The sequence below is a fragment of the Lichenostomus cassidix genome, chromosome 3, assembly GCF_008360975.1.
Source record: "Lichenostomus cassidix isolate B80296 chromosome 3, HeHo_3.0, whole genome shotgun sequence".
In the NCBI taxonomy this organism is placed as follows: Eukaryota; Metazoa; Chordata; class Aves; order Passeriformes; family Meliphagidae; genus Lichenostomus; species Lichenostomus cassidix.
Window position 1 is genome coordinate 27,113,376 of NC_139483.1, and position 18,395 is coordinate 27,131,770.

Genomic DNA, 18,395 nt, shown 5'->3' on the forward strand with positions numbered 1-18,395 from the left:
CAAATTTCTTTGGTGAGACTAATAAATGTTACAGAAGACATTTCAAGAAGTTCAATCTGTCCCTACCACTGGTATGCAGTTCTTTAGAACAAAAGGTCCTACATAAACCGCGCCCTCCCCAATATTCCTATTCATTCTTAGGTAAAAAAAAATCCTGCCACCTGTGACAGACACAGTTCAGTATCAACAAGGATTGGTTTTGTTCAGTAGGCTTCCTTTCCCCTACAGAAACATTTCAGGAAATGAAGATGAAACCTGCTCTGTGTGCTGTAATGTCTTAGGGAAATATCTAAGAAAGGCACTTCAGTACTGCACTGAATGGCAGTAAGAATTCAAAAAGACAAAAACACTTCATGTATCAAAACAAAAGTAAGAGTTTTTGTAAAACTGAAATGAATTTCAATATCAAAGTAAGCACAGTCTAAAAAAATTTTTTTAAAAATTAACCCCTGTTGCAGATAAAGAGGAAAATTTCAAAAATACTGTGTACTGACCTAGCTAGCAATAAAGATGACAGCAATTTTCAATACTGTTCCCAGAATTAGTTTTGACTAATTAAAACTGCTTTTGACAGTCTCACTGTACAAAGATACAAGTCTAAACATATGGCCAACAGTAAAGAACACCTTTATGAATAATAATGTCTGACGTCCTTAAAAAAATTACTTTGTTCCCTTTTTCCTTCGTTATCACTGTTTGTGGGTGGATAAACATGCCTGGAAGCAGAGATACCGCAGCAAAATTGCTGAGGAAGATATTTTAGTAGAGTACAGCTTTATAATGATACTTAGAAATGCCTGTGTTGAAACAGGGATTATTACAATGAAGGGTAGCATACTCATAGCACATGATAAATAACATGATACAGAACTGGATGTTTAATTAGGGTAGCCTGAAATAAATTATATATGCACAAGTGAAAAAACGCAACAAACCGAATGGAGAGATTCAATCTGAAGAAATCAAATGTGTTTAAAACTTACAAAATTTCTGTAGACCATTCTACCAATAGTCAGAAGTATGTAGAGGGAGTTGAAGAGGGCTGTGTTGAATAACATTTTCATTTCTTTTAGTGATTTCTTCTTAGTTATTTTTATATGTGTATTTCAACCATACAAGAAAATACTTTAAGTGATAAAGTGCTTGATTTATGATGTAAAAACACTCCCTCCACCATCACATTACAGAACCTTATACACACAGACTCTGACACTCAGAGCCTGACAAAACCTCCAGGAACAATCAAACACTTCCCAATACTCAGCTCTAAGTTTTGCTCTGAGACTTGAGGCAACACTGAGCTCTGGACTGCCACAAAAGGTATGTCAGACTAAAAACTGCCCTGTACCTCCTATATGGGGAAACTGATACCTCATTGCCTAGCAACAAAATCAGTCCCACTGAACTGCCTCAAGTGTTTCATACCTCGACAAATAGGTCTAATTGCTTAGTCTCTTAATTGACTTAAAAATCTCACTAACTGAGCCATTTAAAGAGAGCATTAACATATCCAACATTAAAGCACCATTTAGATGATGGACACATAATCTTAGCTCTCCTACAACTATTTTCACTAATTGCTCTATAGCAGCTTCAGAGAAAAAAAAAATAGAACAATCAGTACAGTTGAACACCTGGAATAGAAGCACAAGTCAATCTGCTTTGACTGCCAGTCCCAGTCCGTCCTGATCTCATCTGAAGCTGTCAACAGGTCATCAAAAAGTTAGTGGCAGCAAAACAGATGATTTTTAGGACACAGGAAGAGTTGCAAAGCAGAGCTAGATTGGCAATCTGGCTGTGGGACTGGCTACAGTTTCCGAAGACTTGGCTGACTTGGCATGACACACACAGCAGGCAGCAGGTATGTCTGACACACTGGCCAGGCACTGACCAAACAAGGCTTAATGAACAGGAAGCACTGCAAAGCAACAGTCATTCCTCCTGCTTCCCATACGTGCAAAGATCTTCAGGGATTTGAAGAAGCCATGGACTGCCCTGGATGACTACTAACAACACTACTGAAATCAACTCAGATGCATAAGCACATTTTAGTATGCCAAATTGACAATCCTACTTCTGACTTCTACAAAGCAGACATACAAAAAGGCTTAAGCACAATATTAATTTAGTGACTGTATATTCATAAACATTCTGAAACAGTAGGCTTCTACTGGTGGCAGCATGGTGTGCCAGCTTCAAAGGTGAAGCCCTTCACAGCCCTCTGTATCTCAAACATAGCAAGATGCGGTACTTGGCAGTAAATGGGTAACATTCTATGGTTTTCCTCCTCCAACTCCCAGCAGAAAGCACAGGTAAAAGACAGAAAACACCTTAAAGCAAACACATGTTTAATTTTCTCTTCATTTTTTTCTTCCATCAGTGAAAAACATACAGCAACATCCAAAGCCTAAGAGTTCAGATCAGGTTCTTGTTATTCTCCCCTGCCCATACAAGAAGGTTAAATGCAGTCACCGAACTCTGCATACCACCCTCAATCATGAAGAACCCTCTGGCACTGCTCCCAGACCAGTAAAAAACGACCATTTCAGTCCCCAAAGCATGGAGCCTAATCCATTTAAGCAAAACAACTTCTACTGACAGCTGGTTTTCTTAGCACATTCACGTCTGCGTATTTATCAGAGAAAAGCCCTCCAGGACAACAGTGTTTATTGCAGGATTATTTCTGTGAACACAAGGAACACAGCATTCACTGAGCAACAGTGTTTTTACCCTAATATATTTTTTTCTTAAAATGTGAACCAAGATGAACCCATTTTTTTGTTCTTTAGCATGGATGACTCATGAAGGAAAAAAAATCACATACATTGAATTTTTCCTCTTAAGAAAAAACCCCCAAAACCTCCTGATCCACATTCATGTGCAGTATGCTGACACACACTTTAAGCATTAATATAGAAATCAGCTGCTAAATCCTGCACTGATTCTTTGGATTTAGAGTCTAATGACTTTTAATAAATGGAAAACCAAATATGATGGTCAGTTTTATTACAAATTTCCTTCCCATGTATCTAGTATATTTTCACTAGAAAGGCAATCTTAAACAAGCAAGATACTGTCTACCGACAGTTTTAGAGATGCTATGAATAACTCATGGAAATGCAACAAAAACATAAAGGGAAAATATCCCAGCAGGTCCTCATCGTGGCCCAGAACGCAGCTGTGCCAACCTAACTCAGCTGTATGACCCTTTACCCAAAGCACAGGAGCTGTCAGGAGAGGATGGAGAACCTCCGGCGACAAGTCCCATGCCCTGAGGTGGGACAAGTGAAGGATGAGCTGGGGACACACTCACAGATGCTGACAAGCAGCAACCTCTCAAGTTGTGTGGTCAGTCTGTGTGGTTTCTCAGCTTACCACTTCCTCCAGAAGTGTGCAGAAACTGTTTTCTATGCTACTACAGTAAAGATATCTCATAAATATCCTGGGTTTCATTTTAACTTGATCTAATTTTGAAATTATTGAAAGTAACTGTTATTGGCTTCCCATCCCTAAATGTGGGGTTGGTTGTTTGACTCTAAGAACTGCACTTGACACTTCTGCAATCAGACACACAACACACAAGTCAATAAAGCAGCAGTATTGACTTGAATGATCCACTACTCTTCTCTATTGCATTTCTACCTGCTGCTTCAATATCTGGACTTTTTCAAGCCAACCAATCTATTAACATCTTCACCCCACACAATGAAAGGTGGACATTGCCCTGATTTTGGAAATTTCCCTTGCAGAGTCTATGACAAGGTGCAGTCAAAGTCTCAGTAGTATTACACTTACTATCCACTAAAAAAAAATAGAGCAAATGTGCTTTACAAAAACCCTTTCAAAGCAAAAAACCTACATTCACATTGCTAGGACTCAAATTTGCTGACAAGATCTGTGGGTATGTATCATTTTTAGAAAGTGCAATGCAGGAATGCATGTTTATATAGCAGAGCACAAGAGCAATGAAACCTCTTGGGAAAGCAGGAGATAACTCACTTTACACAAACAGGCCCTTTTCCTCTTATTTCTCTACAAACCTGAAATGTTATTTCATATGTCAGGAAAATGCTATTCCTGTTTGCTCATTGTTCCTAAAGGGAACATATTTTAGTATTAACAAAATAATTGTGGGAATTTGGTATTTTTCCCATTTTGTTTGAGCACTTGGGAATGTTATGTTGGGAACTATGAACTATTACTTGGTACACCTCAAAATGTGCTGCATAGAAAAAAATCGTGGTAATTTGCTTACATGGCTTTTGTAGATCCCATTACTGTGAGCAGCAGGAAGGAACTTTTATAAGCAGAACACAATTCAAATATAACATGCCATAGCCTCAAGTCATTAAACTAATCCTCAGGGCTTCTTTAGGCTTTTTGTACTTTTGGCAAAAAGTATAAAGAAGTACACATTGTTTCTTCAGTTCCCAAACACTGGGAAGTTAAATACCTAGACTGTCAGCCCCTGCTAAACACAGCAGAGATTGGTTTTGGGAAAGAACAAGAGAGAACTATATCTTTGCTATTAAAACATAATTATACAAACACTGGAAATATACCCATACATTTTTTCATGGCACATAAAAAGTAGCCAGTGGCATAAATGCAGGTGCAACAGCTCACAAGCAGCTTCAGTAATTATGCATTATCAGTACACAGATACTGTGATGAAAATGTTACAAATGCAGAAAGCCAGATTTGACTTAGATGAGTGAAGTATCTCAACTTCAATATACAGATAATGTGACAAGGTGTGGCATGGAACTCCAGGGTTTACAGGCATGATTTTAACATGACTGCATTAGTTTTAAATGACACAGCCATAAATACATCAGACATGCCAGATAAATACCAACACCACTCTAGTATCTTTCTGCTGTATTGCTCTACATCAGACATCTAAAATCAGATGCTCTTTAGGGCACTGAGAGAAAATGCAATACTTTTAGGAAGACAAAGACTTCCTTTGATTTGCTACTCTGCTTGGTATCAAAAGGTTAATATCTTTCTAAAGATATTGCAAGTGGGAAAATAAGCAATGTATTCATTAACTCATGGATGATTTAGACCTGGGTGGCCTGAAATACACTTAACAATCAACATGTTACTATAGCTGAAAATACAATGGAAACTAATGACAGCCCACTTGCTTTTGAGAGATAAAAAGAAGAATACTTTGGAACATGGAAGGATATTTACATGTTTGACTACAATTATTCCCTCAACTGATTTTGAAAAAAAGCAGCGACTTGATGAAAAATATGAAAATGTGAAAGCTAGTAAATATATTATCTGTGTATTTGCACATGCACACGTAACCTACATTTTCTTAAATAAAGTATCTGGGAAGTCTTATGTCTTTATCTATATGAAATTCTTTTTATATTTTATAAACTGCATCCAAGAGTTTATCCAGATCAATGCTCTGTTGAGCAAAATATCAAGATACCCATGTTTCTTCACCCACACAGACTTTATCCCCAAGTTATTATAAAAAGCGGTAGTCAGTATTCCCCATCTTTTCTTCTCTACAGAGAAGAAACATCAACAGTTCAGAGGAAAGTCACTGCAGTATTAGCCAGAAAAACAACACATCAATGAAACAATGCTAGACCAGTTTGATTGTGATATACCTGAAAAATATAACATAGTTACTTTTTTAAAGCATTACAAGACTCAGATACTGAGGGCAAGGAGAAGCATTAAAATATTCTCAGTTCCAGAAAAGGAAGAAATTTAATGAAAACTTATTTGATTTTTAGTCCTCAATCTTCCATTGAAGGAGTAAAAATTAATTTCTCAGCAAATCCATTTGCCACTGGTAAACAGATTAGTAAGGTTCAGTGCTCCAAAAATAAAATATTCAGATATTCTCCTGAAAAAGTAACTTACTAAAGCTGCAGATTCCACAAACACAATTAACCAAGCCCTTTAACTTCTACAACAATACTTTATTCAAATATATTATGTTTACGTAGAGAACTTACCTTCTCAAATGAAAGAAAAAAAAATTTAAAGATTCCCACCTCAAAAGCTCTCACTATGTTTTATCTTAGAAGGCATTCAAAATACACTGCCATGGGAAAGGACAGCACAGTTTTCAGAGATTGTCATGCTAAAAGAATATCACATAGACACAGAACTAGCTGAGAGAAGATCTGTCATTTCTCCACCACACACACACACACTCACACTCACAGCAACTGCTATAACTTTAAGCAATTTAAAGCAATAGTTTGTTATCATCTAGTATGTTATCACATGTATCAGGAAAAAACTGAAAAGTTCCGAGATCAAGTAGAATAAACATTCCAGAAAAATCCTGTCTCACTTACTGTTCAATACGTGGGGAGAGGTACAGCTTAGGAAAAACCTGAGTAGCTTCTGCGTCCTCAAAACTAACAGAGAGAAGTGCAACATCTTCTCCAGGGTCTTCATTCACATCCTGCACATATTAAAGTAAATATAAAATGGTAAATAACAAACTGAATATTTACAAGCTTACAGAAAAGAACTAATAGGTCAAATATGAGTTCATTTAGGAGATGCTTAAGTGAGGAATCTAAACCATAACCATTGCAAAACAGGTTGCAAATTTATTCTTACTGTATTTGCACTTTACAGGTATTTTGCTCTTCCTAATTTCCCTTAATGTATCAAAATAAAATTACTGAGTTATCAAGTATACAGTACTGTAGCTCTTCTTCAGTTAGGTGAACTATAAATTTCAATAAAGATATGGATTTCGTTTTTAGGGATTCCTGGTTTGACATCAAATGCAACTCCAAAGAATTTTTTGAAATGCAATATCACTGAGTTATGACCACACATCTTGTATTTGTTATTTTTCAAAGTAATTTATGGTCCAAACTTTCTGGTGTATTCAACTCCTCTTGTAGATGAAAAACATTTTAGCAATTAGAAATTTTTATCTAGAAGTCACTGTCCCCAAGTTTCCTGCAAATTAAACCCATGCTTTACTTTCAGCAAAGACTGCAGACTTTAGAAAACTATTGTAGGGAAAAAAAAGCTTGCTAAATACAAGTCAATCTTAATGCATTCACAGTTGAGGCTTTCTTTATAACAGAACAATCAGTTACAGCTTTGGGATCATCTAGAACAAATTGTTTCTGGTTAGGACCTGACATCCCTCCAATTCATAAATCACATACAGTACGAACAAGTATATTTCTGTCACGCACAACTTCATTTAAGCTCTTGACCTCTAGTTAGAAAGTAGTAAGTTAGCAGCACAGCCACCTTCACTGACAGCAAATAATACAGTGCCACTTTCTGCCCACAAATCTTTTAACATGTTTGTGCATATGTACAAAGCAACTTGCCAAGATGCATTTGTTTTTATCTGTTTTGGAAAAATAGGAGAGGAAATAAGATATGTGCTCAAAGCAGAGTCAACATGGTGCAAAGTGCCCTGGTATGCTCTGTCCTACAGGCAGCTGTGAGGAAGGAACAGGCTAACCACTTAAATATTGTTAGGAGGCCCTGTCCTATCTGGGGATAAAAACAAATTAAGTGACCACTGAGTGTTTTCAGGAAGGTAATCTCTTGTCATTTGAAGCTCTGGCAGAACTAAAGCTGTTAACATCCAGAGAGACGAGCTGCATACCAGCTATTACGTGCACAACATTACATGCCAAGAAACTTAGTGATAAGCTGCAGGGAAGAATGGGTCTTTAAAAAGCCTAATTGTCTTAGATGAAAAATGAGACAGAACTGACAGTGTTTTCTTAAATTCTGCCTTGGTGTGCAGCTCACTTCTGACAGCTGAAAGAAAGCTGCACTCCTTAGAACTGCCTGTAAAATGGTCACGAGCACACTATGGCTGGAAATTAGAGCACAGTTTTAACCCTAACTTGCAGGACAACACTCCATTCGAGTGGTGAGGACAAACAATAGCTGTTGTTTGTTGTGATATGATCAGTTTATGGATGGGACTATATGTTGTGATTGCCTGTAACAGCAATGGACAGGATCTTGTGACCCAAAATGTTCCCTTAAATGTTACGTTTTTAAGTGGTACTATCACCTGCACTAGCGAAAACAGAACAGATTACAAAACCTTTATCAACAAGACAAATAACAACAAAATATACCCAAGAGTACAATCTACCCTGACCTTTTCCCCAGTATTTCATGTACTTCCATCATTAAGGAAAAAAATTAAATAAGGAACAGCTTTCAAATCTGAGGCTGAGTATAGCATTAACTGGCTTTTTCCCATTAATTTGCTAATTGTCAATCAAATGAACAGAACTATTAAGAGAGATTAAACAGTAATGCTTTTAATGCTAATAATAATTAAAAAGATTTTATTTTAATGGGCATTCTTCAAGAGATGACAGGTACATAAAATGGTTAGGTTGATGAGAAGCTCAACATGACCCAGTGATATGCACTTGCAGCTCAGAAAGCCAACTGTATCCTGGGCCAGATCTAAAGCAGCATTGCCAGCAGGACGAGGGAGGTGATTCTGCCCTCCAGCTCTGCTCTGCTGAGACGCCACCCATAGTGCTTCATCGAGCTCTGTCAGGGACAGTAAATTCCCTATTTAGTCTTGCATTTGAGATTAGTGTTTAAGTAGATGTGCACACACAGCTTGATGCCATGTGTAAGACCAGTTCCTGGAATACTATGAGGTGCTTACTGATTGAAGCAAGTCAAAACAAGGAAACAGCAAAACCCGACTTCAAAACAGACTAGGTGAATTACACGACAGCATCCATTAACACATACAGTAATATTACATTATATCTTCTACGCTCACTAGTGAACTTCATATGAAGACTCATGCCAGGGGGAAAAAAACCCCACACAACCACATCTGTGTATCTTTGCATGTTAAGCTGCAGTAAAATGAAATGTGTAGTAAGAGCAATAAATTGAGACACAATATTTTTCCATTTACATTTACAGAAGTACACACAGCAAACACGACTGCAACTCCTGTTGCCAGCAGAGCACCATGTTATGTTCAGTTACTGTCCCATGCAAATCCAAGTAAAGAATTTGGCATTTTTCTATAACTACCACTTTCAAATAGATGCATATTTTCAGCCCTGAGAAATGAAAATTGTAACTTAAAAAAGACCCAAAATCCTAGCATTCCTGTAGGTTTTAAAAGATACAGTGCAGTAACACTGCTCAATCTTACGGTTCAGGTGCCCACAGATTTACAACAAACTCCCTTCTGTCTGACATCATACCATTTATTCCTTTTAGACTTTTTAACTTTTATTTATGGAAGAAGCTGCTTGGTAGAACTGCATTCGACACCAGTATATCTGTCACAACTGCCGTTTATAAAACCAAATGAAAACCACATGTCTTACAGATAAACTGTGGAAAACTTTTCAACTAATAAACCTTTTTGATGTTCTCTGTGCCAGTTACAATTTAACTCCTTTAGTGATCTCTGCTGATCATCTCTAGAAACCTGTGATTATGTGAGAAGATAGAACCTTCTATTACCAAGCCATGACATTTGCCCAGAACGGGGGCTGAGATCTTTTCATTACACCAAAGCGTCCAAAGGCAAATGTTGTTTTAACACTTCTTATCAAACTCTGCACAGGCAACATCTTCCCTTTTCCCATTTCTGCACATGTATTTATATCAAAGAATAGACCAAATCTAAATAGTGCAGCAAAGTAAAAATCACCTCTATTCTTGTTTTTCAGTTGGCATCAAAAGATAGTGACACCAGATTGCTTTGGCAATATTATACCCTTTTAGGAAAAAAAAAGAGGCTGTTGAACTAAAGTCACATCTCATTTTTTAGTATTTAAGTAGCTATGCTTTTTCTTTTTATGATTCGTATTTAACTCACAACACTTAATGATATATGATTTTATGAAACAAATTTATTTTATATTCAATAAAAACTGATTTTGTAAGAATGCAGAATTTTCCGTAAATGTTAGATTTCGAGGTTGGAACTTCCATAATATAGTGCCATTTTACACTCACAGAACTTTTTCCACACAAGACTCTACAGAAAGTATTATTAAAATGAACTTCTGACTGAACAGAGAACACATCCTGGGCCACAGGAATTTTGAGGTTTAAAAACTGCATGTAAAAATGCTTGAGATGATTAGTTAAGCATGTGATAATGCACACCTATTAATTTTTCCACAACACTCTCATGCCTGATAGTAAAAAACCCAACCTCTAGAACATTGCAATGTAAAAGATCCAACACAGATTTTCATGGCGCCTTTCTGCCACCTTGCTACTATCTATTTCTTAAAAAAAAATATTTTTCTCATTTCTAAAAATGTCCATTCAAATCAAACATGAAAAAAATGAATATACTCCTTAACACTGAAAATAGTTTTCTTTCTCAAGAACTGCAAGGGGTTTCCTATGTTTACAGAACAGTTAGCACAATGGGGCCTCATCCTTGTCTAAACCTCCAAAGCAATGTGGTGAGAAAGGAACAACAACAACAAAAAAATCCAGAAATTTTCAACTCAGGCTTTTTTCCTACTACAGAAACCTAGCAACAATTTACAAAAATAAATAAAACTTTTCATAAACATAGAACTCATGCTATTTAATTCTAATTCACCCTTTTTCTACTTAACCAGTGCAGATGAAAGGTTCATCAAGCATGCATTTTCAAAACTCAAGAACAAGAGACCTTGTGAAAACATAAATGCAGAACAGAACAGATGAAAATGGAAGTCTGAAAGTTTTAAGGCATTTAGATTTTTTTCCCCATACCTCATGAAAAGACTTTTGAGTATCACAAAACTCCAAATAAAAATTTAAAATCCTATTTCCAATTGTATCAGCACTTAACAGCCATTTGTTAGTTTTCATTTGTATTAATCTCAATTTACATTCAAATGCACGTTTCAATGTTTACAGCTGCTCCCTTTCCAAGATCCTTAATCTTTTTACAAAGTCCGTATGAGTTGTTTATGAAAATTACCATCAAAACCACTTTAAATACACCATCCAAACAGCATTGTTTTCTCATATCCTACCTACTGTAATTGAAAACTGGGAATTTACTGGAACTGACAATTTATTATGAGTCAGATGGTTGATAGCCAGTCCAACCAAAACATCTGCTCCACACAGTCACAACTGCTATAACCCATTTCCTCTTGTGCCTGGAGTCCTACCAAGTTGTACATTACAGTTCCTTTTGCTTAAAGATGCAGACTATGGAAAATCAGTTACTACCTTTTCTTAGTTATTGAAAAAAGAATTGCCTTGCAGCCTCTGATTAAAGCATACTTTCAAGAGGAGGTATTTCTGTATTTGGCACACAAGTGCAATTCCCTGCACCAAACAGTAGTGCTTTAAAGTGGTAACTCCAGTCTTGTCCTGGGCAGTAACAGGATCTGTCTGTCCATGGAAGTGAAAGACTCGAGATGGAGGGGACATGAGACTGGGAGGAGAGCATGCAATGGGCCAATGTACAGATCAAGGATTTGGCATTAAAAGCTGGTTTAGCATGATTAACAAAAATGAGAAAAAGGTTAGAATTTGGTAGCAAGTTCGTGCAGGAAGAGTATTGGCATGCTTTGGTGGCAGGGACTAGCAGCTTCTATCCCAGGGGACAGTAGGAAATAAAGGAGCTGAACTTCTGGTAAGGCTGTTAAGTTTGTACTGTAAATACACACAGCGGTTGGTGTGCGGATAAAAGTGAGGGAATAAAGAGAACAGGAACTTTTCAACCTATTGGATATTCCTCTGAGAAATGAGATGCCTTGCAGATGACTGATATTGTAGATGCCTCCCAACAATATGGTGAGGGCAAACCTGCTTCAGGAGGGAGGTTCCCAGTCCCAGCTGATGGATCCTACCTCTTCCTGGAGGTGTCTGACCTCTCAGCTCTCACAACTCCTCAATAGCTGTTTTTGTGGTATGACTAATTGAAGCAATGGAAAACTCCAACAAATGGGAAAGGGATTGCTTAAGATAAACAAAGGGTAACTTACATGATGTGATGGAGGTTGCTGGTGAAGGTGGAATAGAAAGGCAGAATACGGATGAGAACAGAATGGAGTGAAGAGACCTTGACTGTAGCATCTGCAACCAACTTACACTAAGTGGGTCTTTCAACAGACACTTACTTGACTGTGGTACCTCTCAGCCCTACCAAGTCAATCAGCTTCACTGAAGTTGAGTGTGAAATTTATATTTCAGGATAAATTTCTGGAGAAAGAAAGGTGTGCAGAAGAAAAATGCATGAGAATAACATGCATTCAGAAATTAATCTTAGGGCCAAATTTAATTCACGTAATTCTGCATTACACATACCTACAACATACTTACTAACAACTGATCAGAGAATTTGGTTTTGGAGCTGAAATGTGAATTACACCAGAGAATACACAACACAATTCACTTCATTAGTATTAACAGGCCTCTTGCATCACAAGAGTTAACAATATTTGGCTTTTTCCCATCAAATGGCAGTGTGTAATAACATGAAAATAAAGCACAAGCAACTTGTACCCTTATTGCGTAGCAGTTTCACTAGCCAGCTTTGATACAAGCAGCTACAAGTTCTCCCAGTCTTTTCCTATATGTAGTATTTTTTTTGTTTGCTTTTTTTTTTTTTTTTTTAAATAACAAAATGCACTAGGGGAAAGCAGGCTAAAGAACGTGGAGTGGCAAATGAGACTGAGAAATCTGCCTCACTCTAGGGAGAATATCTAATTATTCCAGGAAATTCTGTCTCCTGTCTTCCAGGAAACCCACCAGGTCTGATCAAGGAGTGTTGATTCTTTAAATAGGATCTTTAATGAAAACAAAGGCAGTTACCTTGAGTGCACTGCTCATGGCATCAAAGCATTCCATACACAGTCCCTCTCCCAAGGTAACACAGCAAAACACTTGCCTGGCAAACACTCCAGGCAATACACATTTGAGCTCAGTGTCATGCCAGTTTTAAAAGTTACATGAAAATCATAGGCTGGGAATAACTTTGTACAATCTGAAAAGAAACTTCTAGAAGATCATACTGGGTTTTTTCATTAAACAAAATAAAGCAAGTATCTATTGGGCGTTAAAACTATCAGCAAGACCTCCAAGTACACCACTGGGCATCGATAGCTGAACATGAAAACAACGGATGTTACAGAAACGGCGTGACCTCCTAGGGGTTCTTTTCATTGTCATTGTTCAGGGTTTTCTTGTTCACCTTGGACATATGAATGTTTTGTCTATATGCTTTTCTTTTATTGTGGTCATGGTAATTTACCAGTACCTTCACAATATGATTGACTGTGAAGAGTTGGGTAAAGAACGCTATTAGGAAAAGTGTAAGAAACTACAAACGGTTAAAAAGGAAGAGTAACATTCTTGTCCATGGAAATACATGCTAAATTCAAAACTTTCAAGATTATTGCAATTTTAGACTAAAAATTAATTTAGTCTGACAGCAGAAAAAGTTGTGGTGACACTTTCAGCACAACAATACTGTTTGCTTAGGTCTGAAAAACAATCTCAGAAAACAAGGCAGATTTCTTCAATGGTCAAAAACATATTTTGGCAAGTTTGGGACTCAAATTTGAAATAAATAATCTAGGTGTGGCACAGTGTAAAAATAATATTGGTTGCAATATAAAATTAATATTTTTAACTTATTTCAAGCAAATGAAAATGTTTTTATACATTCATTTTCACATATAAGAAATACAAAATATATTTTCAAACAAGGATCATTCCACCATATTAACTGAATCCAAGTCTTCATTAATTAAGTATGTTTTGATGACACTATAATAGAGAATATTTAATATTTTTAGAAGAGACTGATATGTAAGATGCTGAGGAACTTAAATTCCAATTTATTCAATGAAACTTAAGTATACGTACATTTGTGCTACCTATTCCAATATTAGATATCACATTCAGATTAAAATAAGATAAAAACTAGCATTAACAGACTTTGTAATATATCTGCAAATGAATTAACCCTCCCCCCTCCCTCCAAAACAGGAAGAAATATTAGAAATCTAGATTGCCGGGTAATAATCTCAGATCTGGCTTTTCTCTGCATTAATGAAAAAAAATTTTTCTTTCCTCAAAAATTTAGGACATCTGTTTATCAAACAGTACACAGGAGGGCCCCTTAATTTTTGTTTTGTTTCCTTCTAACCTCACTTCTAAGCAGACTACATACATCATTAAGTTATTACAAAACACTACAGTTTTGCCATTAAGTAAGTTACCCTGAGAGACACCCCTTGCCCCATTACTCTGATGAAATTTTGTATGCAAGAAAACAATTCCAACACCACATCTTTCCTGGAACCTCAAGAAAAGCACCTTGAGGTTGACAGGAGTGCCTGTCTCTGCCATCACCAGCCGCTAATGGAGTGAACATAGTGTTCAGAAACTGCAAAGCTTAGTTTTCAACTGTTCCTAAACAGCAAGCAGCAGTTGCATCCACTCAAACCAAGATAATGCTGCCATGTCTTGATAAACAGCTACTTCCTCAACCTGTAGTTATGATACAATTTTTAATGTAAGTTTTTAAACTTGTTTTCCTGATAAAGATTTGGGGACACATACAACTTGGAATTCAAATCCTTCACTAGAATTTCACCAAGATTTAAAACAATCTAGCCATATCTTCAGTTGACCGGACTGTAATTTACATAGAAAGCAATGTTTGCATTCCTTTCCTCCATTTTACTGATTTCTCATCTCTTTAAAAATAGCAATGTCTTTGCATAGGCCAAAGAACAGTCATCTTGTTTGTGTCCAGTGGAAAACAAAGTTTCCTAATAAATACCCAAGTACTTAACTAGAGGACAAAGAAATCATTAATATAATTCTAAATAAAATAATTTTATTGCTAAGCCAACTTTCTGATTGCCAAGTATAGCTCTTCTATACGTGCATATTTGTACGTGTAGATTGACAAAATAAACATAACATCAGTATACAGGGCTCATGGCTGAAAGATTCAGAGGTAATTATTTTTGGGAAGAAGGCAATGCATTTGTGCATGCAACAATTCTAGGTACAAAGCTGACTCTTAGAACAACAGCATGACACTAACAAGAATATTGTTTTGAAAATAATGAAATAGTTCATTGATGCAATTAATAAATCTCATCAAAAAAAAGAGAGCAAAAGTTAAAATACTGTGAAAGAGACATCAATCATAAGTATTTCTGTAACCATATTGTGGTTGGAAGTCAGTGTAAGAATTTATGTTTTAGATCAATCCAACTTTTTAATAAAAGCTTTTTCCCCTGCTCTCCACATATTTTTCCATGTTCCTGGTTCAGTGAATATCTCTGCAAAATCAGAAATACTATAGATTACATGGGTCACAACAAGAACACCAGAGTAAAGCCATATCCTGAGCTCTATCTTCAGTGAACCAGGAAGTACCAACAAGATTTCACAGATGAAAAAGTGAATAATCAAAGTGTAAGGTAAAAACAAGCAAAGTTAAACTTGTTCAGTGGTCTTTCACCACTGCAGCTTAGCACTGCTGACCTGTTGAAAAATATGAAACATTTTGTTTTAAAAGAAAGGGTCAATATTAAAAGTTTTAACTACTAAGAGTTGTTCTGTCAATTGCTGTTTCCTGAGAGTAACAGGAATGTTACTTATTAAAGTCCCCAGGACCTGTGCTTCACAATCTATTATTCTGCATTTCCATCTCAAGGATGTATTTGTATTTCTTTACAAGAGAATTCTATTATCCCCTTGATTCACAAACTGTTATTATGCATTCCCATTTCAAGGGTATAATATCTGTATTTCTTTGCCAAAGAATTCTATTATCCCCTTGTCTCATTGTTCCATTTACATCTACAGGATCTTAAAAATAGGAGTGTGTGTCTGTGTGGGGCATTCTCTGCTTTGGACAAAGAATATGGAAGTCAGAGCATCCTGCCCCCTTGAGCCCTATTTACAAACACTCAGCTTTCCAACAAACAACATACTCCGTCTGCACACAAGTGTATATGTACACAGATGTCACAAAGAGTAGTAACTCTAATGCTGTAAGAAAAATAAAATTCTTGCAGTAAGAAGAGAAACACAGCTTTTCTTTTGCATTTGTATGAAGGTGGATCCTGATACAGGTGAGAAGCAGAACACTGAAATGAGGGATAAAAGCTGTATTAATAAAAAATGGTTGTGACATTGCTCTTTCAGAATGCACATCTGTACTGGTATGTAAATCAGGTACATAACATGAGAAAAATTCCCAGGGTAGACTCTTTCTATATATAATAAAAAAGTCACTTCTGGTGACATTTTGTGTCAAGAGAGGTCTTTGGATCTTACAGTGTGAGACAGTTACTTCTATACTTCAGCACACAGCTCAGGTGAAGGCTGAATCATCTGTTGTTGTTTACCTTGCCCAAGACAGTGCCTGAAACACTGGGTGTCCAGCTCAGATGTGGTCCCACTGAATTAAAGTGGTGGTTGCTAGAATAATATATCATATATTTCCAGATGAAAGACTGACTCCATCACTGACATTTCCCTGATTACTGACTCAGAAAAGATCACCAAATCTTTCCTCCTATCTGTTCCATCAGTGCATCCATCACCAACGTAGGATAAAGAATGTGGAGAAGTCTAGCTAAACTCTTTTATGGTGTCTGGAGCTGTATTTCAATTAAAAAAATATTGATACCACCCTTGAATTTTCAAAGTCTTTCCTGACACCTTCTCTCTCATATCACCTGTTCAGAAATCCAGGGGATAATTTTCTGTAAGTGCAACTTTTAATGCTGTCACAAGGCTCAAAGTCAGCTGCATAAGCTCAATAGTTTCAGCACAGCACCCCAGCATGCACAAGTCAACAGAGAAGAATATCCTCTGTTCTAGGTCTGATATTCAGTTTTCTGACCATAAAATTGAGTGGTATGCTTTTTGTCATGGAAGAAGATCTGATTACATACAAACAAAACCTGGATCACAGCAAGAAGGTTTGAACTGGAAGCTTCTTACCCCGTCCTATAGGAGAGAGAATTTGATTATTTTGTTTTACTTTCTAGTTTTTTTTCTTTGAAGCAGTAAATTAAAGACTATGTTATTTCAGAAGATCTCTGAAATAATGCAAATTTTATGTTCAAACTTCACAACTGATGGGATTTGCTGGATGGTTATTGATTTGGTTCCACCCAGCAGTTATGAACAGTTACAACAGGGGACACACAGACAATGGTAACTCTTCTACTTCCCCCTTCTTCATGAACCTTAGCTCCCCTACAGACAACAATTTCAAAATAATATAGTGCTTTAGTTGTCTTGTATGTGTACACCTATAGTGGGGCTCACTATGATACTTCTTTGGGGATAATATTCAGAATTTTTTAAAAAGCTTAAGAAAAGCGAAGAATTGGAAGTTCTTTCAAAATAGCATAAGGAAATCAAAGTAACTGCCAACTAAAAACCAGAGAAGCCAACACTTAAGATGTCAATGTAAAAAAAGAGATTAAACATATGATGTAAATAGTAATGTCTAAATTCATATGTATGTTATTAAACTGCAAGTCTGAAACCATCGAGCCTTTTCTACTAAGAAGCCACTTAGAAAACAGTTGTGTTTTATCAGTGACAAAACTGCAGTCAACAGCATTTTAAGGATCAAGGGAGAGGAAGATTCAAGTCACATGCATTCTGGGAATTCTCTGAAATTGCCAAATTCAGGTCAATTTTTCTAATTAATCTTTCCACTGTCAGCAATTTGATTTTTGCAAGTCTATGTAAAATTCCACCATCTTGATACCTCATGTGCAAGATTCCTTATTTTTTACATTATGGTATTTATCTGGAAATGAAGTGTCTCATCTTTTATTTTTAGGGTTCAAATATAATGCTAGAAGCTGATCCTCTCTTGTTATCTTCTGAATGTTAAGAATAGATGAGATTTCAGCCCACCATTTTCACTTTGTATGCTGTACCTTCACAGCAGTCACAGAAGAAAACCATCTACATGCACATTCTGCCCCAACCCTCACCACCACCCAATACATCACTTTTCACATCTTTGGAAATAGGAAAATATGCTATGGGATGTATGGAAACTACTTGAAGCTAGATATCACCTCTAGCTTCAAATAAACAGGTTGAGAAACACGGCTTTAAACATAAATACAGTTCAAGTTTTAGCCATGACAGAGAAGTCTAAAAGTCCATTCTAAGACTGAATACATTAAACAAACCCCTGACTGGTTGCAGTAGTTCCTTTTAAGATCTACAGGTCAGAGTCTCCTGTTGGAGTCACAACTGAAATAGCATACAATCAAACAACATTACACAGGGAATCCAGTTCCAGATATAGGCGTCTATATAGAATCAGTTCAACATCATATAGAACCAGTTCTAATATAAGATCTTGTAAAATTAGGGAACATAAAAACTTAGAACTG

At 36.5% G+C, this 18,395-nt stretch overlaps 1 protein-coding gene across 2 annotated transcripts in view; it reads right to left on the bottom strand.

Moving 5' to 3' along the window:
- Window positions 1–18,395, bottom strand: part of BABAM2 (BRISC and BRCA1 A complex member 2) — a 162,886-nt gene that overhangs the window by 68,877 nt on the left and 75,614 nt on the right. For both annotated transcript variants that reach the window (XM_085055038.1, XM_085055039.1), the window contains exon 7: window positions 6,339–6,448. In XM_085055038.1, coding sequence (XP_084911164.1) covers window positions 6,339–6,448 — 110 coding nt within the window. The remainder of the gene's footprint in view (window positions 1–6,338; window positions 6,449–18,395) is intronic.